This window comes from Natator depressus, chromosome 23, assembly GCF_965152275.1.
Source record: "Natator depressus isolate rNatDep1 chromosome 23, rNatDep2.hap1, whole genome shotgun sequence".
NCBI classification, from domain to species: Eukaryota; Metazoa; Chordata; order Testudines; family Cheloniidae; genus Natator; species Natator depressus.
In genome coordinates this window covers 20736271-20762298 of record NC_134256.1, presented here as the reverse complement: position 1 = coordinate 20762298, position 26028 = coordinate 20736271, and the positions used below count along the sequence as shown (strand labels likewise).

At 57.2% G+C, this 26028-nt stretch overlaps 3 protein-coding genes across 4 annotated transcripts in view; all 3 read left to right on the top strand.

The window, feature by feature from the left end:
- Nucleotides 1–102: 102 nt before the first annotated feature.
- On the top strand, nt 103–8667 carry CD37 (CD37 molecule). 2 transcript variants are annotated; one of them, XM_074937816.1, is made up of 9 exons: nt 103–198; nt 2065–2138; nt 2425–2497; nt 2791–2915; nt 3631–3705; nt 3888–3992; nt 6115–6315; nt 6468–6551; nt 8322–8667. In XM_074937816.1, exons 2-9 carry the CDS (start codon nt 2073–2075, stop codon nt 8397–8399), a joined length of 807 nt encoding a protein of 268 aa, XP_074793917.1. In that variant the 5' UTR covers nt 103–198; nt 2065–2072; the 3' UTR covers nt 8400–8667. The 2 variants fall into 2 exon arrangements, with proteins under 2 accessions (XP_074793917.1, XP_074793916.1); XM_074937815.1 differs by lacking the exon at nt 8322–8667 and adding an exon at nt 7369–7603.
- A 2721-nt stretch (nt 8668–11388) lies between these two features.
- On the top strand, nt 11389–14165 carry DKKL1 (dickkopf like acrosomal protein 1). Its single transcript, XM_074937833.1, has 5 exons — nt 11389–11546; nt 12327–12446; nt 12740–12832; nt 13080–13088; nt 13848–14165. The coding sequence occupies exons 1-5, from the start codon at nt 11409–11411 to the stop codon at nt 14163–14165; spliced, it is 678 nt and encodes a 225-aa protein (XP_074793934.1). The 5' UTR covers nt 11389–11408.
- Nucleotides 14166–23194: 9029 nt separating this feature from the next.
- KASH5 (KASH domain containing 5) overlaps nt 23195–26028 on the top strand; it is a 28318-nt gene continuing 25484 nt past the window's right edge. The window contains exons 1-2 of the mRNA XM_074937791.1: nt 23195–23287; nt 24480–24659. Coding sequence (XP_074793892.1) covers nt 24494–24659 — 166 coding nt within the window. The 5' untranslated portion in view covers nt 23195–23287; nt 24480–24493. The remainder of the gene's footprint in view (nt 23288–24479; nt 24660–26028) is intronic.

Sequence of the window (26028 nt, the reverse complement as noted above, 5' to 3'; positions counted from 1 at the left end):
GGGGCCGGGGGGCGATTATTAATCGTTAACGCCCCGGCATCGCCTGGACCAATCAGCTGCGAGCGGGGGCGGGGACGGGACCAAGTTTTGAAACTTTGCTGCGGGGGGGGGACGGAGCAGACGGAGCCCGAGCCCCAGCCCCTGCCGCTGCTCCTCCTGGGGGGGCTCGATCCCGGCACTCAGGGGCCCCCCAGCCCGGTGAGTGACCCCCCACACACACGTGGGGGGGGGGCACAGAAATCTAAATAAAAATGTGTTTTGGGGGCGAATTATGAGGCAGGGATGGAAAATCCGCGGGGGGTGGGACGCGTGGCCGGGGGGGCCCATGGCAGTGGGGCGCAGGGCGGGGAGCCCAGTGTGCTGCGGGCGGGGGGGGCCGGGGGGGCCAGGCCAAGCGAGCTAAAGCCATTCTCTTTCCCTCCCTCCACAGCCTTACCCCACGCCAGAGCCGGGGGGGGGAGTGGGGGGCAGAGGCTGCAGGATCCCAGCGGGGGGTGGGGGGGACTCCTGCCTACGGGGGGGTTGGGGCGGGAGGGCCCGACACTAGCTCACCCCCATTGGGCCCCGGGTTCAGGTGTCGCTGAGCCATGAACCCTGCACCCTGGGGCCCTCCCCCTGCCACGCCCGGACGCCTGGGTCCGCCTGATGCTGCAGGGCTGGGCAGGGTACCGAAAGTCGGGAAACCAGAACCAGATCCGTTCCTGGGAGCGCCAGGGGGTGAGGGGCACCGCTAGGGCTGGGGGGGGTAGGGGGCTGTGGGTCGGGAGTGAGGGGCACCGGCAGGGCTGGGGGGGACAGGGCTGGTCTGGCAGGGGGCTGCGGGTCGGGAGTGAGGGGCACCGGCAGGGCTGGGGGGGGCCCAGGGCCGGGCTGGCAGGGGGCTGTGGGTCGGGAGTGAGGGGCACCGGCAGGGCTGGGGGGGGACAGGGCTGGTCTGGCAGGGGGCTGCGGGTCGGGAGTGAGGGGCACCAGCAGGGCTGGGGGGGGCAGGGCCGGGCTGGCAGGGGGCTGCGGGTCGGGAGTGAGGGGCACCGGCAGGGCTGGGGGGGGCCCAGGGCCGGGCTGGCAGGGGGCTGTGGGTCGGGAGTGAGGGGCACCAGCAGGGCTGGGGGGGGCAGGGCCGGGCTGGCAGGGGGCTGCGGGTCGGGAGTGAGGGGCACTGGCAGGGCTGGGAGGGGAGACAGGGCCGGGCTGGCAGGGGGCTGCGGGTCGGGAGTGAGGGGCACCGGCAGGGCTGGGGGGGACAGGGCCGGGCTGGCAGGGGGCTGCGGGTCGGGAGTGAGGGGCACCGGCAGGGCTGGGGGGGACAGGGCCGGGCTGGCAGGGGGCTGCGGGTCGGGAGTGAGGGGCACCGGCAGGGCTGGGGGGGACAGGGCCGGGCTGGCAGGGGGCTGCGGGTCGGGAGTGAGGGGCACCGGCAGGGCTGGGGGGGACAGGGCCGGGCTGGCAGGGGGCTGCGGGTCGGGAGTGAGGGGCACCGGCAGGGCTGGGGGGGACAGGGCCGGGCTGGCAGGGGGCTGCGGGTTGGGAGTGAGGGGCACTGGCAGGGCTCGGGGGGGCCAGGGCCGGGCTGGCAGGGGGCTGCGGGTCGGGAATGAGGGGCACCGGCAGGGCTCGGGGGGGACAGGGCCGGGCTGGCAGGGGGCTGCGGGTCGGGAATGAGGGGCACCGGCACAGCAGCCCAGGGGAGTTAGGAGCATATGGGTCCCGTGTGGTTTCCTTTGTGGGGAGCGACAGAGGATGTGGGGCCGGGGCCCGGGCCCGGGCCAGGGACGGGTGATGGGGGCAGGGGAAGTTGCCTTATCAGCCGGAACCAGCGACTGCTGCTGTCAGCCCTTCCCCCGCCCGCCCCCGCAGCGGGCCTGGGCCCCGGGATCCGGGGGGGGGGGGGGGGAGGTCCTGTGTCCCATCCCCCACATTGTGACATCACCCCCAGAATCCTGGGGTCTCCGTGGGGCTGGGCCGGCAGCAGCTGTCTCTGCCCCAAGGTATGGGGTGTCCATGTCGGGGGGGGGTGGCTGGAGTCCCTGCACCTGAGCATTAACGTCCCCCCTCCCGCCACAGGTCCGGCCATGTCTCCCCAGGGGTGTCTGAGCGTCACCAAATATTTCCTCTTCCTCTTCAACCTCCTCTTCTTCGTGAGTGTGGGGGGGCCTGGGCTGGGCCCAAGGGGCTGGGGTGGGGTGGGCGGGACTGTGTGGGTGATGGGCAGATGGGGGGACAGGGCCTGGGGCTGGGGGGGTTGCTCTCCCCTGCTCCTCCCTAGATGGGACTCACGGGAGGCTGCAGCTGGGGCTGGTGGGGGGCAGACATCTCTGGATTGGGGCCAGCCACCAACTAGCCCATGAACTCCCTGTGCCCTGGGCTGGGGGGCCCATGCCAAAGCAACCCCCCCCAGTGTAACCCCCCCTTTCTCCCCCCCAGCTCCTGGGTGGTATCATCCTCAGCTTCGGCCTCTGGATCCTAATCGACCAGCAAAGCTTTGCGGCCGTCCTGGGTGAGCCCCCCGCTCCTGACCCGCAGCCCCCTGCGGTGCCCCCCGCTCCCGACCCGCAGTCCCCTGCTCGTCCAGCTCTGCCCCCCCCAGCCCTGCTGTGCCCCTCACTCCCGACCCGCAGCCCCCTGCTCGTCCAGCTCTGCCCCCCCCGCCCTGCTGTGCCCCTCACTCCCGACCCGCAGCCCCCTGCTCGTCCAGCTCTGCCCCCCCCCAGCCTGCTGTGCCCCCCGCTCCCAACCCGCAGCCCCCTGCTCGCCCTGCCCAGCCCTGAGCTCTGCCCGGGCCCCTTCCAGGTTCCTCACTGTACGCCCTGAAGGTCTGGTCCTACATCCTGTCCGGAGTTGGCATCATCACCATGCTGATGGGTTTCCTCGGATGCCTGGGTTCCCTCAAGGAGATCAGGTGTATGCTGGGATTTGTAAGTATACAGGCGAGCCAGGACTCCTGGGTTCTCTCCCTGGTCTGGGAGGGGAGTGGGGTCTGGGGTGGGGGGAGCTGGGAACCAGGACTCTGGGGTTCTCTCCCTGGCTCTGGGAGGGGAGGAGGGTCTAGTGGTTAGAGTGGGGGGCTGGGAGCCTGGGGTCACAGTGGGGTTGATGCGGGAAGTCTTCCCCCCCCCCCCCCATGAGCTCAGGGCCTGGTGCAATTTCCCATTGTAGCTGGCACCATGTGACACACCGCCGCGCCCCCCCCAGCAGCCACATCCTTTCAGGGCTCTGCCCCACAGACGGTGCCTGGCCCAGGCTGCTGGCGGGAGGGGAGAGGAAACAATGAGAAAAGCAGAAGAGCTGCAGCTGTCTCTGGGGGGGAGGGCCTGGGGTGGTGCCAGCCTGGCTGGGAGGGGCAGTGCAGGTGTCGGGGAGGGGAATGTTGAGCTCCCCAGGGTTGGGGGAAGGGTTTTGGTGTTAACCGGGAGGCGCGATCGTGTCCAACCCAGCACAGGTGCCCAGTGGCGGAGCAGAGCTGCGGGGTGACCCCCATCAGTTCTGGGGTGTCAGTGTCTGTTGGTCTGTCTATGGGTGGCGAGGTGGGAGAGGAGCAGAGGGGTGGGGGTGAGAGGAGGGAGCTGGGGGGGGCCCCTGAGGCTGAGAAGATTCACTGACACCCTTTCTCTCCCCCACCCCCGACCCCAGTATTTCGGTTTCCTCTTTCTCCTCTTCGCCGTCCAGATCACCATTGGGGTCCTGCTGTATACGCAGCGTGTCACGGTGAGTGGGGCGCGCCGGGAGGAAGCTCACGGGGCCGGGCGAGGCTCGGCCGGGGGCACCGCCGGGGGGAAGCTCACGGGGCCGGGCGAGGCTCGGCCGGGGGGAAGCTCACGGGGCCGGGCGAGGCTCGCGGCGCCAGGGCCTTGGCTGGGGGAAAGTCACCTCTCCTCTCTCCCTCCCAGCTCAGTGGCAAGGTGCGGGAGTTCGTGGAGGACGCCATCCAGACCTATCCCCTGGCAGGACCCCCCGGCGAGAAGCACCAGGGCTGGGACTTCATTCAGGGGCAGGTGAGACCCCCGGGGCCCAGCTCCCCGACAGCCTGCTCCTGGCTGTGAAGCCTGGCTCGTGAGAGAAACCCCGGTGTGGCTGGGCTCCCCCCAGGAGGGGTCGCGGCCCTTTTCCCAAGAGGGACACCCCGATCGTCTGTCCGGTTCCTCCTCTCGGAGCCGTTAGCCGGGGCCTCGATCGGATCAATTTCTGCTGACTGGAGGGAGGAGCTGGGGGCTGGCTCCCTGGCAGAGCCTCGTCCCTCCCGCTCCTAGCCTGGGACCGACCCGGCTACGAGACACCAGCCTCCGGCTGGACCACACTAGCAGGGTGGCCCCCAGGGACCCACACGCCGAGAGGTCGACTCCTGGCCTCCCAGATGGGGCCGTTGACCACCAGGGACCCCCGTCTCTCTCCACGGCGGACTGCGACCTGGCCAGACCCCGCAGGCTGGCGCTGGGGGCAGAGGTTGAGCCGCGGCCCGGCCAGGCAGCTCCGGTGAACGGCCCCCCGTCCCTGCGTCCTTCGTTTCCGGCCCCTTTTCCCCCTTCGTTCTCCAGCTGGTTGGTCCCTCGCCCACCCCTGGGGGCCTCGATTGTTCAGTCGTTTGCGGGGGGGATTCGGGTCTCAGCGTCTCTCCGAACCCGATAAGATTCTGGGTCGGGTTCAGCCAGTTCTTGAGCGGCCCAGTCGTTCCCCACAGACAGCAGGTGACTCCTCTGAGCCGCGCAAGGAGCAGTGTTAACCCTTTCTCCGCAGCAGGGTGACAATGCACCTTATGGGGGGAAACTGAGGCACACCTAGGCAGCACAAAAGCGTTACCGACGCTTCCCGCTTCGCCACCGACAAAACTGCTTAAATCTGGCCCCTGCGGCCACCTCACGCTGTGGGGAGAGACCCCACAGGCCGCCCCTGGGTGCCCAGCTATGTAGACATCAGGCCCCAGGGTGGATTTGATTTAAATCTCGAGTTAGGAAGACTCGATGTAATCATGGTTTTCTACATAAAAGTGCATTCTTGTTGGTTGTTATAACCTTAATACATATTCTTCACAACTATACATGTCAGCTTCGTTTTTAGAAAGGACACACTATACATTTTTACACAGTGATTTATTTTGAAAATTTTTCAGATTAGTTTTACAGCAATGTCAGAAAACGAATCATTGTTTGGTTATTTCATTTACCTAAAGTAATTGAAGCAGATAGTTCATCTCCCAGTGACTTCATAAATATCTCCAATTCTTCAGGTTAATCATGAATAGTTGGAGGATTTTCTGGCCAGGCTGCGTTAGGAGGAGAACATCACCAGACAGACATTGAAACGTTTTGTTTAACTAAACCAACAACATTAAGTGTTCTGGATTTTTTTCTTCAGCAGCAAACATGTAATATTTTAACAAAACAAACGTATGTCCTTCGCTTCTTACATTTTTCTCCAGACGTCTTCTCCTTGTCCAGATCTATTCCGTCCCCAATAATCTTCTATTCATTGAACTTTTTGAAACTTTGCACTTTTAGAGCGAGGTTGACTCTGTGGACACAAATTTGCAAAGGGACAAGGGTTGAGGTCGGTTATTTCTCACCTCTATATATTATTTATTTATTTATTTCAAAACGTTTTTGCTGTTAACAAGCACGTTACCTCTGGGGGAGACAAATCCACAGTTTGAGAACTGCAAAACTAAGCATCTCTGATGGGATCTGCTCAACTGAGCCCTGAGTCCCATTGGGTAGATGATTTAGGTTAATCTTTCTATACAGAAGTCGCTGGAACCCCATAAGATTGGGTCCCTAATCCATGAACTATTGGAAGTCATTTACAAAACTTAAACATGACATGAATATATTGTCTCCTACTACAGAATTAGAATTTATAATCCCTATTCCATGAGGAGGTATCTTTGAGCTATAATGTATCTTAATTAAAAGTATCTGTTTTCCTCAAAAAGCATTTTAACAAAAAAATCCGATTTAAATAAAATAAAATCCGATTTTTAAATTTTTTTTTTAAATCATTGATTTGTATCCACCCTGCTGGAATCCCCTGTGCACACCCCCGCTGCCCCATGCCTCTGCTGGTTGGCACCATGGTCTCTGGCTCATCCATGCCCTCCCACTGTCCCCCCCCATCTCCTGGCAGCTCCAGTGCTGTGGCTGGAACTCGTACCTGGACTGGCACCAGAACCCAGTTGTGGACAACTCCTCCCGCATCCTGTACCCCTGCTCCTGTCACAACAGCTCCAGCCCTGGTGAGCGTGGCACCAACACCACCGAGGCCCCGGCCATGCAGCAGGCCACTGGGTTCTGCACCGCCCAGGGGGACTGGCCGGTCTACAAGCAGGTGAGTGCTGCCTGAGAAGCTCGCAGCGCCGGAGTCCCCGGCTGGGGGCACTGCTGTGGGTAAGCTCGCAACTGGCATGGTTGTGGGAAAGGATTTTGTAGTAGGTGCCAGTGTTCTGACCCCGCCCCTTCTCCCTGCTGTCATCCAATCAGGGCTGCGCAAACAGCGTCCAGGGCTGGCTGGCCAATAACATCATCAGCATCGTGGGCATCTGCCTGGGCATCGCCCTGATGGAGGTAACAGACCTGGGGGGCATGGGCGGGGCCGGGGAGCAGGGGCCACCCCCCGCGGATGGGGAATCAGCACCAGGGGGCACTGTGGGGGAAGGCTGGGGGGGATTGATCCATGGCTAGCTTGGGGGGGATGTGGGATCTCCCCCCGCATGACTCAGTTTCCCCCCCCCCCCCCCCGCCCAGTTCCTACAGCTGCTGTGCCTGGCGCTGGCCAGCACCCTGGAGTGCAGGAGACTCGCCAGTGGCTCCCAGGAAATCCTGACCTTCCCCAGCAGGTGGCGCCAGTGTGCACGTGTGGCGGCAGTGTGGGGCGGTGACTTGGGCATGTCTGCACGCGCGTGTGTCGTTCTGCCTGCGTTTTGGGGCCTGTGTTCCTGCCCAACCCGTGTCCCCACATGTGTCGGTGCGTGCCTGTGCCCACACACCTTCCTGCAGCTGGGGGTTGAGTGTGCGCGTTGGTGTGTGTGTGTGAGGGGCTTGTGCATGTTTCCATGAGTGTCGGTGCGTGCGTGGGCCATGCATGTCCCTCTCTGTGTGTCCCTGCACACCTGTGTTACCTCACCCGCATGTGGGTCACCGGTGTTAACACACGTGTCTGAGCGTGTCCCGGGCCATCCCCTCCCCGTGCTTCCCCCCCAGCCCCGTCTCTGCCCCATACTGACCCCGTTAACCCTTTCCCTCCTGCCGCACCAGACCCATGTATCAGGAGTACTGGCAAGGTAACTTACCCCGGGGATGGGGACAGGGAGGAGGGAACCTGGGGGGTAGAGGGGGAATAGCTCAGATCCCCCCCCCCATCAGCCCCGTCTCCTCCCCCCAGATCCACGCCATGTCCATGGTGTGCTCCCTGCTCCGAGAGGAATCATTCGGCGCCTCCCAGGGGCCAGAGCAGGAGATGCAGCAGCTCCAGGGCAGCTCCCAGCCCAGGGGCCTGGCCTATCGCTGGGGGGGTCGGCAGCGCATCGCCTGAGAGCCCCGCAGGGGGCCCCCTAGACAGGAGACGGGGAGACACCCCCCCCCAGCATCCCCTAATAATAAAGTATCTGTGGAAAGAATGAGGGAGTTAGGAGAAGTGGTTATTCCAGTGGGGGGCACTCTCCCCTGGGGCAGGGCTGGCCCCAAAGCCCCAGGGTGGCGCTAGGGGGCGCTGTGCTGCAGGGAGCGGGGTGCAGGGGACAGAGAGATTTCAGGGAATCGCCAGACTTGTGGGATTGACCCCTGAATGACTCAGGAGCTGACTCCGCCTCTGATCATCTACCCCCATCACCCTCTTCACCCCCAACCTCTTCCCATCCCCCATCACAGCATTGATTTCAGGGGCCTTCTCGCAGGGGTGTGTGGCTGCATTGTTGGGGGCGGTAGGCCCACCTGACCCCACTCACATGGAGCCGCTGGGGTGGAGGGGGTAGGCTGTGCAGGGGATGGTTGGTGGGAAAAGTGGGGTCTCTCAACTCCCTCCCACAGCTCTGTGGGGGTGGTTGATAATAGCAGTGGGATCCCTCATTAACTCTCCCAGCTATGTGGGGGATGATTGGGATTCCTCCATTAACTCTCCCGACCCCCAGCTCTGTGGGGGATAGTTGGTGGGATCCCTCCATTAACTCTCTCTCCCCATGGCACCAGCTTGCCAGGGAATGGTTGGTGTGAGGAGTGGGATCCTTTCAGTAACTCTCCCTCCACCCCAGCTTGTCAGGGGATGGTTGATGGGAGTAGTGGGATGGTTGGCGTGAAAAGTGGGATCCCTCCAGTAACACACTCTCTCTCTCCCCCCAGCTCTGTCTCATGATGCTATCGATGTTTCTGTTTAGAAACATGGGCCAGAACTACGACAAGCTGACCCGATACTCCTAGGAAACCCCTCCTGCTCCAGGGGGTGGAGGGGGAGCAGATGGGCATGATCCACCGCCCCCAACTGGGACCATCCAGCATGGGCTGAAGCAGCTTTCTTTCCCTGTCTGTCTGAGTCTTCTTGGCAAGGGGCAGGGCCCCTGGTCTATTTCCCCCAACCCCGGTGTGTCATCCCCCACCATGGCTTGAGCTGTGCTCACCCTTCAGGGCAGTGGCATAGGGATGGGGCAGCTATTTCATTCTGTCTCTGGGTATCTATTAGTGGGGTTTGCTGTAGTAGGGAGGGGAAGTGCAAACTGGGAGGGGGGATTGGGAGAGGTCCTGGTAGTTGTGGGGGGGAATCAGGGCGGGGCAGGAGGTTGGGATGTGTGAATATGTCTGTGTGCCACTGAATGTTGTTCTCCTTGGAGGGAGGGTGGAGATCTGGGGGAGGGGGGAGCAGGGCAAACTGGTCATTTCCACTCCCTGCCACTGGAAGGAAGCAGGGGCCCTGGATTGGAGGCCGGGGGGGATATTCCCCTCATCTGTCAGCTGCCCCACCTCTCCCCAGGAATTTGCAACTTTTGTAAAATCCACTTTGTAAATAAAATAAAAATGTGGGATCCCAGCCCTGAAAAATTGATCCTTTTTGTTATTTGCAAGGGATGCAGGGAGAAAATTAACCAGGAGGGCGTGTCCCCTCCCTCCTCTCCCTGCCCCAGTTCCCCTCCCTCCCCCCCCAAAAATGCTGAGGACCCTATTGTAAATGCTGCCCCCAGTGGGTCTATTTGGTATTGTAGGCCCCCCACTGCTAAATGCTCATTGCAAATGTGATAATGCCCCTCCCCGTACACGGGCATGAGGAGCACAGGTTGAGGGGGCAGCGAGGGGTCCCTGTATAACCAGCCCCTGCACCCCACCCCAGAGGGGCTGTGTCCCAGTGCCAGGCTAGGGGTCCCCAAATAACCAGCCCCCGTGCCCCACCCCAGAGGGGCTGTGTCCCAGTGCTGGGCGAGGGGTACCCGTATAAGCAGACACATACCAGCCTGACCAGCACTGGCTCCCGGCGGCGTATCTGCGACGTTGCTCCTGGCGGATTTTGGCTGGCCGGAGCTAGATTCTCATCGGTTGCTGGCGGCAAATGTCAGTTTTGCAGCACACGCAGACTCTCGAGGAAAATCACTCCGGCGTGAAGCGGTGCGATTTCCAGCCCGGGCCGCGTGGCTGGCGAAGGCGGAAGAGGGCGGTGTCAGGCCATTCCTGTTGCACACCCGATGCCGGTGACCGGTTGGAACGGTGACAAAGCGGGAACCTTTCGGAGCTCCCTGGCCATGGGCATTCACTGATTTCCCCAAACTCCCCTGCAGCGCTGGGCCTTGACATCAATACAGACAACAACTGCCTCATGATTAGGGCCCTACCAAATTCCCAGTATATTTTGGTCAATTTCATGGCCAGAGGGTTTTAAGATTGGTCAATTTCACAATTTCAGCTGTTTACCTCTGAAATATCAGGGTGTTGTAACCCTGAGGGGCCTGACCTAAAAGAGGATTGGGGGGGGTCACAAAGCTGTTGTGGGGGGTTGCCTCCCTCACTTCTCTGCTGCTTTCAGAACTGGGCCGTGGAGCTTCCTGCAGCTGGGGGAGGCTCCTGGAGGTGGATCTGATCGCCCCAGCCGGGGCTACAAGCTGCTAGTCCCAGCCAATTTGGGGGCCCCCTGAAAAAATGTGGCTTGAAGGGGAGGTGTACCACCCTCCTGTCTGCCCTGCCTCTGGAGATAGGACTGATTTCCCCACGGAGGGCGGCTGTGCAGGGGAAAGACAAGTCCTGCCCCTGCCCCTCCCCAACCCCGTCCGGCCTAGCAGCCCCGCTCCTGGCAACATGGGGAGATCGGATTTCCCAGTGAAGGGCTTATTTCAACATCCGTGACATGTTTTTCACAGTTGTGAAATTGGTAGGGCCCAATTATTCATAATAACACTGGATCATTATCTGTCAAAGTTATAAAATATGAACTGTTTTCTCCCTCCTGCCCCGGGAGGTGAGGCACGGCAGGGCAATCCCCACTGCTCTACAGATGGGGAAACCGAGGTACAGAGGAAGTCTGCAGCAGAGTTGGGTGTTGCTCTATGTCTCAGTTATGTCACCTTAGCCACTGGGGCGACAGAAATGGCCCAGCTTCACCCTGCTGCCTGAGCCGCTGCCCTGCCCAGCTGCTGACACGGAGGGGGAGGCCATGGGCATCTCCCGGCAAGTGCCCAAGCATGGTGGGACACCCCACAACAGGGCCCCTCCATGCCAGCACTGGTGCCCAAGGTTGGCTGGTGGCTGGTTCTGGAATCAGAACCCTGTTCGAATCAGTGCCCCGGGAGAAACGGGCCAGTACGGGTCCCTGGGAGGTGGCTGGTCGGTGCTGGGGGAGGGAAACTGGGGTGGTGGGGGAAAGGTCGGGGTGGGGGAAGGCAGGGCGGGTTGGGGGGTTCTGGGAGGATTGAAGGTGTGGGGTAGTTTTGGGGGGAGGGAAGGGAGATCAGGAGGTTGCTGGGATCACAGTGCTATGGGGGCACAGAGATTGGGACAGTGTTGGTCAGAAGGGGGAATAAGCTGGGGTATGCGGGGAGGGCTGGTCAAAGGTGGGGGCAACTCCATGGGGAGAAAAGGAGAGAGGTTGATGCAGGGGGAGAGGGACCCACAAGGGGCAGTTGCGGGGAGAGAAAGGTGTATATGGGGGTGGAGGGAGGGGAGGGGAGGGGAGTGGGGAGGATGGCTGGGGGATGGAGGAGGATGCAGGTGTCTGGGGATGTAGTTCTGGGGGATGGAGGGAGGGATGGAGGAAGGGGTGTGGGAGAGGGATGGATGGGGGGAAGGATAGATGGAGGGAGGGGTGTGGAGGAGGGAGGGATAGAGGGATGGAAAAAGGGTTGTGAGGGGAGGGTGCCAGAGGGCAGGGGGCCGGACCGGGGCTGTGCCCCCCACCCACCTGCTCTGTCCCCCCGCAGACCCGCTCAGATGTCACTGGACAGGCCGGGCGCGATGCGGGCGCGGTGGCTGCTGCTCTGTGCCCTGGGTGTGCTGCTGGCAGGGGCCGGGGGCTCCCTCTTGCCACCTGCTGCCCGTCGCCTGCTGGGCCGCTTCCAGCACCTGCTGGGGGGCAGCCGGGTGAGACTGAGTGTCCCCTGCCCCCCAGGAACCCCCCACCCTTCCCCTGGGGCCCCCAGGGACCCCCAGCCATCCCCATCCCAGACACCCCCAGGGACCCCCCAACAACCCATCCCCACCCACAGGCACCCCCACCTGCCCCTCTATCCCTCCCCAGACAGCCCCAGGCATCCTTATCCTTCTACCCACCCCAGGCACCCCCCACCCCTCCCCAGGCATCCCCCACCACCCCTCCCTCCAGCCCCAGGGACTCCCACCCTGCCCCATCCCCTGGTGCCACCAAGGACTCCCCACCCCTCCCCAGACATCTTCAGCTGTCCCCTCTACCCCTCCGCAGGCACCCACCTACCTTCTCCCCCAGCCCCATCTATCCTCATCCCACACCTACTTTTGAGTCTCTATCTCCATGCACACGCCCTGTCTGTATCTCCGTCCAGCCCACGGTCATCGCCCCACACCCCCACATTTCTGCTGGGTGCAGGAGCAGGAGTTGGACTGTGTGTGTATGTCTGTCTGTCTGTGTTCGCGCACTCTAACTTCAATATCTCTGAGGGGTTTTGTGTGAGTCTGTGTGTGTGTTTCCTAATTCCTGCTGTTCCTGGTGCTGGGAGGGGAGTGCAGTCTAGTGGTTAGAGCCGGGGGCTGAGAGACAGGACTCCTGGGTTCTCTGCCTGGCTCTGGGAGGGGAGTGGGGCCTAGTGGTTAGATCCCAGGGCTGGGAGCCAGGTCGGAGGACTGTAACTCCCAGGACTCAGTCGATGTGGGTTGTTGCAGGCAGAGTTGGGGCAGGAGGAGGGGCGCTTCGAGGCCCCCATTGATTTCCGCAAGCTTCCCCCCAACTACCACACCGAGGAGAAGGAGCAGCGCAGGATGGGGAACGCCACGCTGTACAGCCACCGTGAGATCAACAAGGTGAGCAGGAGCAGGGAGGTGGTGGTGCCCCCTTTCCTCCCCCAGCCTACCAGGGCTCCCCCAGGGATGCCCGATCAAGAGGGGACCTGAAATCTCCATGTGGATCTTCACCTAGGAATGAACCCCCCTGACCCCAGCTCCCTGGATAGTGGGGGGAGGTGTGAAGTAATGTCCTCCCCAGGGCCCACTGGGGGCATGGCCGGAGCGCCCTGTGCTGTGGCTGTTCCCTGCTCAGACCCAAGTACCTTCCCCAGCCCCCTTCCTTGGGTTGAGCCGGTCCCGGTCCCGTTCAGGTGACAGACAACAAGACGGGCGCGATGCTGTTCTCTGACAGGACGGTGACCTCCATCGAGCAGGGGGAGCGGGGCCTGGCAGAGAGATGGCGGGTGAGTGCGGAGGGGCTGGGACAGACAGAGACATGAGGGGATGGCTGGAGCCCAGAGCCAGCTGGAGATGGATGTGGGGGGCTAGGGGTGGGGACCCTGCATTTGCGCTCTAGGCCAGAGCCCCTGCCGGGGATGATGTGCGCCCTGAATGACCTCTGCTGGGGGGACTTCACCTCTAGGGACTCCCGGGAAGACACTCACAAGCCAGAGTGCGGCGGACTCCTGGGTTCTGCTCTGGCTCTGGGAGGGGAGTGGGGTCTAGTGGTTAGAGCCAGGACTCCTGGGTTCTCTCCAGCTCTGTCAGTTTCTATACACAACCTGCCCCCCGTGAACCCCTCTCCTTCCCTGGCTGGCTCCTTTAACACACTGTCTCCTGATTCCCTGGTACCTGCAGACTTGTGACGCTCTGTTGCTAGGCTCCGTGCAAGGCACCTGGCGCCCGTATCTCCCGGCAAACATGGGGGTTGGGGCCGCAGCCCGGGGGAGAAAGAAGAGTCAGTAGCAGGAACTTATCAACCCCCACCCCACCGTCTCCCCTGTCCCCACCTGCCAGACCTTTGGAACTAGGTTCCGGGCCAGGGGACGGTGTAACAGATCAAAGGAGTCTAACACTGGGCCCCAAGGCTACGCTCCTGAATATTGGCCTCGCTGCAGGAGCTCGAGGGCCCCAGCTCACCATCGCTGTCATCACTCATCCACTATTAACAGGCAGAGGTCAGGATCACCCACTCAGAAACTGAAGCACAAAGGGAGGAAAGGCCTGCCCATGCCCAAAGGGCACCCAGGGAGGCAGGGACACAATTGGAAACTGAACCCAGGAGTCCTGGCTCCCAGCCCACCTTTCTAACCCACTAGACCACACTCCCCTCCCAGAGCTGGGGAAAGGACCCAGGAGTCCTGGCTCCCAGCCCCCCCAGCTCTAACCTCACATCCTTCTCCTCCTAAGGGCATCTCCTCACCAGTGCGGGCCCGGGTACGGTGTCACACATTCCCTATTTACCTGTGTCTCTTCCAGACAGAGTCTAGAGAGGAAGGAGCAGGCGGTGGGGCAGAAGCAGAGCCTGTCCTAGGGAGACACGTCCTGCCGATCCCCCGCCCCGGGCTGGCCTTCCTCATCATCCACTTACGGCGCAAAGCCAGGCCCGGGAAGGCCTCTGACACCAGCTGGCCAGACGGCGCATCCCTTAGCGACAGGAAGCACAGGCTGCTAGCTATCCGGGATGGGCTGATGGAAGCCCCCCACCCTCCGAAGAAAGCTCCCCCCCTTACCCTGGCCTGGCACAAAGCTGTAGCACGGAGGCCGCATTTTTTCTTCTTCTTCAGGAAGCTGTAGCAAAAAGGGAGAGAGAGACCGCGGCCGGCGATGGAGAGGATACACCCCCTGCGGGAGGTCTGTGCCATGCTGGTGAATCTGGGTATAAAGTCCTGCTCCTTGGGTTTTCTTGCAATAAAAGTTCTCTCTCTGGCAAGGGGTAAATTGGAGAAATTAAATTCTGAACTCTGCTGCTTTTATGGAGGGCTCTAGGAATCACCCCACTAGATCTGTCCAGGACCCCAGTGCCCCGGGCGGTGTGCAGACATGGAACATAAACAGGTTGCCCACCCGCAAACGGCTTACACGGGCCAGTCCACTCAGCAGTTGGCCTCAAGAATACGCCAGTGGCAATGAGTTCCACAGGCTCATGGTGGATTTTCTCTGCTCCGTTTTCAGTTCGCCCTGTTCAATTTAGCTGAAGGACCCCGTGGTTCAGGATCATAAGGCAGGCGACTGCACCTCTAACCCTTGCGGTGTCCCACTGTGGTCTCAGACCTCCAGCTGTCCCCGTTCTTGGGGCAGGCACCTGTGAGACTCTCCCGTTGGAGCGGGGTTCTGGCTGATTCCCAGTAGATCTGACATTAGCTTGCACCAGAGATGCCTGTGAGCGCCAGCTTCATAAAGCAAAGTATTGTTTATGCAGAACAAAAGTATTCCAGAGAAAATAGAGCTAACCAATCTACAGCTTCTATGCAAACCTGGCTTAGCTGGGGACACCCATCTTCCACTCCGGGACCCTGGCAGGCTTGAAGGGTGCTTCGGGGTCTACTGCTCTGGTCTCACGGGGGATCAAAGTTACTGATCTACCTTCTCCATCCGATTGGTTGCTGGCTGTAGCCTCTAGCGGCTGCCTGCATGTTCATCTCCCAATTGTTTTCCAACGCTCTTCATCAGAGAGATTTCCCAGTCCTCTTGTAATTGTCACCTGCCATCGAACCCCCTTCTAAGTGCATGTCTACATGAAAGCCTCTGCCAGTGCGGGGTATGAAGAGGGGTGATCCCTGACCGGTGTAGCTGTGCCCGCAGAAGCCCCTTTTGTAGACACAGTTATGCTGGCAAAATTGCTCTGGTTTCACTCGGGAGGGGTGGAATAAGCTACACAGTAAAAGGCCAGCTTTGCCAGTGTAGCTGCAGCTGGCGTAGTATACCAGTAAAATGCACCTAGTGTAGACATGACCTGTCTGTACTAGATCCTTTTTAGGATGAGGTGATCAGAATGAAACTCAGTGGGACGTATCCCCAGCTGGTGTCAATCGGCCATCGCTCCATTGGAGTCAATGGGGGTAGATCTCAGCTGGTGTATTTGACTGTAGCTCCACTGGAGTCAATGACCCAGGTCCTCAGACAGTGTAAATCGGCCTAAATCTGTATAAACAGCTGCCGTGCCCCACCCCAGAGGCAGCTGTGTCTCAGCCCCAGGTGAGGGGTCCCTATATAAACTGCCCATACAGCACTTTCAGAACTATCCCTGCACTCACGCTGAGTTTTGGAGCCACTGGGGGAAGGTGTGTTGGGAGTGAGGGGAATTGCAGGTTATTTAAACACAAGGCAGGTTTCCTCCAGTGCTCAGACACCTGTGGCAGACAGAATTCTTCACCCAAGTGGCAGCAGGATTGGGTAGCTTGGCGAGATGAACAAGTCTCCACTGGATCAGCTGAACTTGTGTGAATGCTCTGCAGTCGGTACCATCTTCTCAGATAACCCCGGTTGCTTGAGTTCTGCTCAGCTCTGCAGAATATTCCCTGTGGTACCTGATGCAAAATAATTTTTATTAGGTGTATAGCCCCCCAATGGATATTGAGGCCCCCTGTTGGGCCAGGTGCAGCACAGACACCCCCTCCCAACTGAAATCAGGGTCTCCATTGTGCCAGATGCTACCCAGACACACCAGTTCATGTGATGGAAACACCATCCCAGTCTTAGGTAAAATTGCAAAAGCAGCGTGATGAAGTGACATGCCCAAAGTCACCCAGGGAGTTTGTAGCAGATCTGGGAACTGAGTCCAGTTCTTCGGAGTGTCAGGCCAGTATTGTGGCTGCTACCACTTTCCTCCTCTCCAGATGTTCTGACACCTCCTTTGTGATCAAAGTCGATTCGTTAGGGGCCCAGATTCATAGATTCTAAGACCAGGAGCCATTCAATCATCTAGTGGCCTCCTGCAGAGCACAGGCCAGAGAATTTCACCATTACCCCTGCTCTGAGCTCATAACTTGTGTTTGGCTGACACATCTCCTCCAGAAAGGCAGCCAGTGTGAATCGGAGGACAGCCAAAGATGGAAACTCCACCACTTCCCAGGGGAGTTTGTTCCAGGGCTGAATCATCTGCACTGGTAGACATGTGGGCCTTACTGGACAATTTGGAATTTGTCTAGTTTTAACTGCTTGTCACCGGTTCCTCTTCTACCTGTCTCTGCTAGATTGAAGAGCCCTTCCACACCCAGGACTTCCTTCCCATCAACCATAGTCAAATCACCTCTTGATCTTCTTTTGATGAGCTGAACATATCAAGATCCTTAAATCTCTCAATGTAAGGCATTTTTTCCAGCCCTCATATAATTTTTGTGGATCTTCTCTGCACCCTCTCTGATTTTTCCGCATCGTTTTTAAAATGTGGACCCCAGAACTGGCCACAGGATTCCAGTATTGTCTCACCAACACCGAATACGGAAGTAAAATCACTTCCCGGCTTCTACCCACACTACTCCCTGGTTTGTCCATCCAAGGACGCATGAGCCCTTTTTGATTAGATGGTTGGTGTTCTAACAGAAGTGAGAGATGGGGACCAATCTTTTTGGGGCAGGGGACCATGCTGACAGGATCTCCCCAGCCACCCTGCCTCCCTTCGCTCAGGCAGAGTTTGCGGGATGATGTAGATACCAGGGTGTCTGGGTTAGGGAGGGCGTGGAGTCCTTCTTGCAGCTGCTGCTGAGATGCTCCGTTCTCCCCAGGGCTGCCTGAGTGACCATGGTTGCTGGACGGCCCACTTCTTCTCCTCTTCCCTCTTTGCCAGCCAGTGCTGGGAGTGTAAAGCTAAGCACATGGTGAGTGTGGGTGATGCATTGGGGCATCTTCTGTGCCGGAATGGGACTGGCTGTCTCAAGGGGATGATGAATAGGACATGGGGCCTTTCCCCTCTAGGGGGCACCTGCTCCAATCAGGCCCCAGTGGGGCGGGGAGTGCTGCCTGGGCTACCTGTGTGTGGGGGGGAAGTGTGCAGAAGGTGTGAGCCGTGGCGAGAGTGGAACAAGGTGCAACCCATAGCAAGATGAATGTGCCCCGGGCCTCTGCTGCACCAGCCATGCCTGTGAGATGGATTCTCTGCATGACCCCTCCCTGCGGCCCAAGCCAGCCAGCTCCCACAACCTCAGGAGGAAGCAGTGGGCCCCGAGAGAGCTAGATCAGTGCTGCCAAAGCAGTGAGAGAAAGCCAGACCCATTGGGGTGGGTATGACCCACCCACATAGGGTCACACCTTGTATCTGTGGGCTTTGATCCCCTGTGCCTCTGTCACTCCTGCCCCTTCCCGATCCTGGTCTCTCTTAGTCTTTCAGCACAGGTCCATATTCCCCTCGTCGCTCTTGGAGGAGATGACACCTTTTGGGATTGCCGATGAACCTGAGGAAACCTCTTTCCTCACACTCTCTTTTATTAGGGCCATTGGCGTAGAAAACCATCTTAATCCGCCCTCATCTCTCCCTTGTCACAGTCTTGGGCTTTGTCTATACAGAGCAACAATAGATGCGTAGATTCCCAGAACACTGTGATCATCCAGCCTGACCTACTGCATAACACAGGCCAGAGACCTGCCCTGAATTAACGCCACGTTGAACTAGAACAGATCTTGATTGAAAAATTGCCAGTAATGGAAAATCCCCCACAGCCCTTGGTAAATGGCTCCAATGGTAATTCCCTTCGCTGTTAAAAATGGGCACCTTCTTTCCAGTTTGAATGTATCTAGCTTTAACTTTCAGCCTTTGTCTGCTGGACTAAAGATCCCTCTGTTATCAAAATTTCAGTTCCCTGTGTAGATGCCTGTAGACTGTGCAATTAACTGGAATAGCACTCGTGCTTTATATTCACACCCTACCTTCCTAAGAATCGTTCAGCATTGGAACAGGTGACCAAGGGAGGTTGTGAAATCCCCATCACAGGAGGTTTTGGACAAACACCTCTCAGGGATGGCCTAGGTTTACTTGGTCCTGCCTCAGCGCCGGAGGGCTGGATACAGTGATCCTTTGAAGCCCCTTCCAGCCCTATATTTCTACAATTCATCTGACATAACTTTCAAGTTGCGACTCTGCTTTGGTTAAGGGGTGACTTGATCACAGTCTATAAGTACCTACTTGAGGAACCAATATTTGATAGTGGGCTCTTCGACTGAGCAGAGAAACGTCTAACACGATCCAATGGCTGGAAGTTGAGGCCAGACAAATTCAGTCTGGAAATAAGCAAGGCGTAAATTTTTGGCACAATTTCCCAAGGGTTGTGGTGGATTCTCCAGTACTGGGAATTGTTAAATGGAGATTGGCTGTTTCTCTCAAAGATCTTCCCTGGGAATTATTTCAGGGCAGTTCTCTGGCCTATGATGTACATACAGGTGGTCAGACTAGATGCTGGTTTTGGAATCGCTGACACACACAAGGATTACTGATTATTTTTGCACTGGATTTTGCCTTTCTGAGACCCGGCAGTGGCACACATCACAAAGAGAACTGGGTAGATCCAGTTTGGGCATGGAATATTTCCTCAAATCCCCCCCTCCCCCCACACTCACCCCCCATGGCCTGCACAAAATTCAGGACAGACAGAAGCCATGCAAGGCTGCTAAAAGATGGGCTCGCTGCAGAAACGACTGGGTGAATTGCTCCAGGTTGTGTTATGCCACACCTTTCTGGCCTTGAAATATGGACCGTTCTGGCCTTGAGATCTGTGCAGATTTACTACAGCCACCAGCTGCAATCAGAGGCTCCCACTGGGCCAAGGGACACACACCATGTCAGCTCTAAAGAACTTACAATCCCTATATTGAACAGAAGAGTTCATATCCCCAGTTTTACAGATGGGGGAGCTGAGGCTGGGAAGGTTGCTCGACTGGGAGGCATGGGTTTGAGTCACTGCTCAGCTACAGATTTGGGCAAGTCATTAAGGCCCAGATCCAGCAGGGGATTTAAGGGTCTAACTTCCATGGGATCCTTGGAGGATCTGGACCTTAGCCTCTCTGTGCCCCACTTCTCAGCCTCAGAGGGGTGCTGTAAGGGATAAATGCGTTAAAGAGTGAGGTGCTCAGATGCTGTGGACCACAGAGTTGCCTTAGATGGAGATAAAATGATTCACCCAAGGAGCTGGGAATCAAACTCAGATCTTCTGGGTCCCTGACCCCACAACCAACCCTTCTTCTCCAAGGATCTCCTGGATGTTTGACCACGTCCCTCCCCTCTATGTCCCTCCTCCCATTCCCAGTCTGTGCCCCCTACCTGACAGAAGGAGAGGCATGTCTGAGCCTGGATGACAGCCTATTGAACCTGATGGCTTGGAGGAGTCACTTGCAAATGGAGACCGAACTCCCAGTCTGCCTTCAGTGTTGGGGGGTCCCTTACTTCGGGCCGTGGCTGAAGAGATGTGGATAGATGTATGGAGGGGTATGTGTGGGGAGGAAGGGATGGAGGGTTGTATGTGGGGAGGAATGGATGGATGGATAGAAAGTTGTGTATGGGAAGGAAGGAATAGACTGGGATGGATGGAGGGGGATGGATGCAGTTGAACCTGATCCAGTTTAACACATCAATGAGAAACCGAAATCTGAGCTAGTTTTACAGATCCCCTTTCAGCCGTCCGGACATTATCAATCCCCAGTTATCTGACTGGCCCCCCATTATTAGCTGACCTGCTGTGACTCCAGAGTCCCTGAGCACACTTAGGGCTTGCAGTGAGGCATTACTGCCAAGCAGCAGCCATTGTAGGAGGCTTGGGAACTGGCCTCCATTCACTGTTTGCCACCATTTTGTTTCCCTCCAGATTCAGCACAATGTCCATATGCCAGAGACCAGAGGGCAACATGGATTTGAGGGGCTTGGGCCAACAGCTGTCTTTCCTCCAGCCAAGCCTGGCGCACAGGGAAGAGGCAGTGGCATACTACAGCACCAACTCTTTGCCATGGTCGCTGCAAGATGGCCATGGGTCGGTAGCCAACCTCTCCAGAGGTACCACTTCTGTGGAGGACAATGGCCAAGCCAAGAGGCTGAGTGAAGAGCTAGTGGATGGCTACGAAGGGGAGAGGCTGCCATTAGACACAGATGATCCTGACCAATCCAATTTCCAGTAAATGGCCAATCAGCTGGGACAGTACTTTGGGCCTGGCTTTTACTGAGGACTCACGCTCAGCTATGGCCATTAACGATTGACCTGGCTCATCCCTCCCTTCTCTCTTTTTCCTTCACCTTTTCCACCTCTTCATAGTTTTCCACCTAAATCAGTAGCTTTTCCAGACAAATATCCTGGACAGTGACTGATTTCCGGCCGCTTTGCAGCAAATCAACCTCAATTATTTGATTGAAATTAAACACACAGCAGATTCATATTACCCCCTGGGCAATGGCTTCTTATTGCATGCAGTAATTGTGGTTTTGATTGCTTCAGGGGGCTTGAATCCTGTTTTGTACAGCAATCTATATAAAATCCTGGGCTGCTTTAATTCATCTGCACAACGTCCTATTGGATCTAGCTCTGTTTGGGGCCTATATTCACGTTTTTCGTATTGTTACAGCTCTACTGTAATGTAGTGTTTTTGCGTGAGATCAGATGGTGTGTGTACGTGCCAGAGAGAGGGAATGCATGTGGGTTTTGTGGGAGAGAAAGATCAGGCACCTGCTGCTCCTACTTGTAGGAGATCTATAATCAAGGCTGGATTTTGGGACTTCTGGTTTCATTATGTGTGTAGTTGTGGTGGAATTCATTATAGTGCCACTTCTGCCTGCCACCTGCTGCTCAGATGCACAAGCTACACAAAGGGTGTGTGGGAACAAAACTGAAGTGCTGATGCTCATTAGCGATTCCATGGCACTTTTTGCAAGAGTAACTCTCGGCTGCTGGTGCAATTTTAGCTGTGGGCAATTCCATTCGGCTTCTTGTAAATGTTGTCACTGCTATTGCATCAAAAGTGGGAGTGTTACTCTCCACTTCCTGTCCTAAACCACTGCGTACGGAAATGATTATTAACCACCTCAGAGTTTGGATTGTGAAGCCTTTTGCCCTAGATCAGAGAAGTGACTCAACCCTCTGATCGCTGGAGGCAGTTCTCAGCCCAGATCTGAGGACCGAGTGGCTGCCGCCACAAAAACTATTGGTGCTCGTTAAACTGTCACCAGGCCCAGTTTGAAATCCCCACACACACTTGGAAGAGGTCTCTACAGAGTGTGAAATGTATTGGTGAAGGGACAGCTGTCGTTCATGCCTGTCTTGTTTGTGCAAGTATGTCAGGTGTGAAGGCTTTGAATGCTTACACAACTCCATGCCCATTACATGTCTTGGCATCCCATGCTGTCCATTTGTGCAAGTACGTCAGGGGCGAAGGCTTTGAATGGTTACACAACTCCATGCCCATTACATGTCTTGGCATCCCTTGCTGTCCATTCTTCCAGGGCTAGGCCAAGGTCATACAGACACCCTTCCCCGCCCAGTTACCCCCTTTTACAGCCACTTTCCATTGAAGTTTGGAAGCAGGTGGGGATTGGATGGTCTCCTGGGGCACAAAGCTATCCATTTTCAGGGTGTTTTGGGGTGTGGGGGGGATAGAGGGCATGATTGGACCTGTGTCTTGCCGCATATGGTACTTTTTTGGTGGGTGGCGTGGAGAATTAATTTTACCGGGGAAAGCATTATGGGGTGGATGGGCCACCATGTGGGCAGAGGTCATATTGGCATAATGGCACTCCCTGCCTTGCTATTCATGACTTGTAATATGGAAAGTTTATCTGAGGTATGTAGGAGAATTAATCCACTTTTCTTCTCTAGGGGCGGAGGGGGTGGTGTCATTTGTAAGGGGGGGGGCTGCCTGCAAGGTCAAAGGTCATGTTGCCACAGGGATGCCATGTTGTTCACCTTATGGCCCGAAGTACTGCACATTGACTTCATTTTATGTGGGAAAAGTTAATTCCCTTTAGTATGGGGGGGAGCCCCTCATTTGGGGATGTCCATGGACCATAGGTCACAGTTGCATGACAGCTCCTTGCCCAGCGTGGCCTATTTATTTCATGTGGATTAGGGGAATGAATCCACCTTCTTTTGGGGGAGATGCTAATTTAGGGGGAGGCCAGCCATTCATGGGCTCTCAAGGGGTCATTTTGTTGCTGTGACCTCTGACCTCACCCTAAATTGCCATTGTGATTTCCGCTCCTGCTGGTAGCCTCCCAACCCTCAAAGGAGAAAGCCCCCCTGCACCCCCGAGATGGTTGAAATAAGCATCTTTAAGAGGCTGCGTAGCCTAGTGGCTAGACCCTCAGGAGATCTGAGTTCTGTCTGACCCAGGGCAAGTCATTTTGCCTCTCCGTGCCTCAGTTTCCCCATCTGTGGGGCTCATGATACTGCTCATTGGTAACATGCTTTGAGAGCCACAGGTGAAAAGCCCCAGAGCTGTCCCTCAGCCCCAGCCCGTTTTGGGGTTCCCTTCTCATATGAAGGGGGGCTGCCTGCTCGCCACGCTGCTTGCAGCCTGTCAGTGTTTGTTTCACCTGTGTGTGGGGCCCACTTTTCTGGGGGGTCCCTCATTGGGGGTGCCCTGCCCATGACGGGGGGGCAGCCTCTCACCCCTCCTCTATTTAATGCATGTGGGGGGTGAGTAGCCTGGTTTATCTGGGGGGACCCCCCATAAGTCACTGTTGACATAGACCCGCCCCTCCCCCACCGAGCCGAAGGGGCTCGAGCCGCGACCGTTGCTCCCGCCCCAGGTTTCCCGCCTTTTTCGTGGAGGGGCGGCAGCGTCCTGAGGCGCGCGCGCGCCGGCAGCAACTGCCTCGCGCCGCGCTCCGCCCCCTCCCCCTCCCTCTCCCTTGCGTCCTCGCCCCGCCCCCTCCGAGGGCAGCCTGTCCCCTCAGCCACAGGGAGATGGCTGCCCTGGGTTAGAGGGGGGGAGGGAGTGACGATGAGGTACTCCCACAAGTCCACCCCAGCTAATGTGGGGAGGGGGGAATAAATGTTGGAGGAACTTTAAATCCTTCCCCCCAGTAAACCCACAGGGAGCATCCCACGGCAAAGTGCCTGCGCCAACAGCCCCCAGACAGAGCCCTTGGTGCCAATCGCCCTCCCTCAGGGAGCCCGTGCCCAGCCACAGATATGATACCCTCCCCCACAGTCCCTGCCTTGTCCCCAACCCTCACGCCAACCCCAGAGAACCCCACAGACCAATGGCCCCCGTAAACCACCCAACCCCAAATCCCCAGCTTGCCCCCTTACAGTCACGCCAACCCCAGAGAACCCCCACAGACCAACTGCCCCCTGAAAACCACAAAAGAGGTTGGTATCATTAGCTCCACATGGGAAAACCGTGGCACGAGCTGAGGCAGGGACATGCTGAAGGTCACCCAGCAGGCCAGTGGCCAATTCAGAATAAAACCCATTCTCCCTAAATACACCCTCATGTAGGCCAGACATCCCAGATAACGTCCCCCAAGTCACCTGGCCCATTGGTTCATCATATCCCATTTCACCCCATTTTTACAGACTTTTGGGGTCTGCCTTGAGCTCAGGGCCCTGGTACAATTGTCCCCCCCTTCTCTTTCTTTCAGCACCACTCCCAAATACCTCCCTCAGATAGGCTGTCTACCCTAAATCCATCCCCTCCCTCCATCCCTCCCCGGGTAGGGAGGGCAGACCCAGATAACTCCACAAATATGCTTTAAATGGGCGTGGGGGGTGTCTTGACCCCCACATTGCCCTCCCTCTGCTCCTCTGGTTGATGGATGCCCCAGTTGATTAAACAAGACAGTTTCCATTCTGAGCATGGGTGGGGTTCCCCTGAGACCTCTTCCAAAAGCGAACACAGTTTGGGGCCAAGTTCTGATGGCATCACTGGGATAAAACCCTAGCTACACCTGCTTCTAGATACACCCGTGGGTAATCTGAGGGTCTGGCTGTACTGGTGTAAATACACCAATTCAGCTAACCCAGTGGCTAACCCATACAGCCAGCCCGTCAGTCTAGGCCCGGGAGTCCCTCGCCACCCACTCGTCCTAGCTTCTCTTCTCATCTAATTTAATTAGATCAATCAATCTGCTGCAGTTTACCCCATTCCCAGCAGAGAGCTTGCTTGGAGGGCATCACGCTGTCTGTTTTATTGCAGGGCCAGCTAAGGTGATGGGAGACATGGCCTCGGGAGACATGCTTTCCCCACAGGGGGACGCTTCCCCCTGGATCTCAGATGAAGCCAGCTGCTGTGGGGAAACAGGTCAGCCAGTGAACATGGAGACCACGTCTAACCTTGCAGCAGTTGCAGAATTGCCCATGGTCCAGTCCTCAGAGGGTATGTAGCGCCCTTTATGGGGTCTGTCTGTCTACTCTGTTTCCCCCATTACTGCAGTTACACATTCTTTAATGCTACCCTATGAGCTAAGGAAGTGGCACCCAGAGGGTGCTTAAGTGCTTTGCTGAATGGGGGCCCACGTTGCAAATATGACCTTGAAAACGTGACCCAAGTGTCAAGTGAGCAGTATGGCCTGCCTGATTCTGCAGCAATAAGAGGAACAGAGGACCTGGAGAATTATAGACCAGTCAGCCTAACTTCAATACTTGAAAAGATACTAGAACAAATCATTAAACAATCAATTTGTAAGCATCTAGAGGACACCTTCTTCTGTAGCATGGGGCACGGATCACTTGCTGGAGGATTCGCTGCTCCTTGAAGTCTTTAAACCACGATTTGAGGACTTCAATAGCTCAGACATAGGTGAGAGGTTTTTCGCAGGAGTGGGTGGGTGAGATTCTGTGGCCTGCGTTGTGCAGGAGGTCGGACTAGATGATCATAATCGTCCCTTCTGATCTTAGTATCTCTTAGAGACGAGATCCGCCCCATTCCTCCAAATGGGTTGTTGGCTCTGAAACCTACAGATGACAAATTCACTGTCAACACTGTTAACTTGCCCAAGGTTGAAGAGCAAGACGCGGGTAGAACCCAGGTGTTCAGAAGCCCTAGCCTGGTGCTCGGCCTGCTAGATCTTGCTGCCTCCCAGGTTAGGGTCTGATTCTGCAGTCAGGTCAGTACAGGAGCCACAGTGGTGCAGACTGGATTTCAGGATTGAGGCCTTTCTGTGTGAGCTTAAGTGTGAAGAGGAAAAGCAAGGAGCACATTTGCTATAAGGCTGGGAGAGTTCATGGAAGGGGCTCTGTACCTTGACTAGCACTAAGTGCTATGATTTCACGCCAGAGGGACTCATAGATATTAAGGTCAGAAGGGACCATTATGATCATCTAGTCTGACCTGCACAACGCAGGCCACAGAATCTCACCCACCCACTCCTGCGATAAACCTCTCACCTACGTCTGAGCTATTGAAGTCCTCAAATCATGGTTTAAAGACTTCAAGGAGCAGAGAATCCTCCAGCAAGTTAAAAGAACGCTGATGCTGTCTTTGTAGGGTGCATAGGGGAGCAGCCTGGGTTTTATTTGAATTAAGGTAAGTCACAGAGGTGGATGAGTCATCCTGTTCCACACAGCTGCCTCCCACCACGCTGCTCAGTAGGGCTTGCTTTAGTACAGAGTATGGATGCTGACTTGGTTATTCCAAGTTGTTAGGGTAAGAGATCAAAGAATGCTTGGGTACTGTGGTGGTTGCTGTATGACAGATAGATGGGCTGTGGGGGAGTGTATGGAGATGGAAAGATACATACATACAT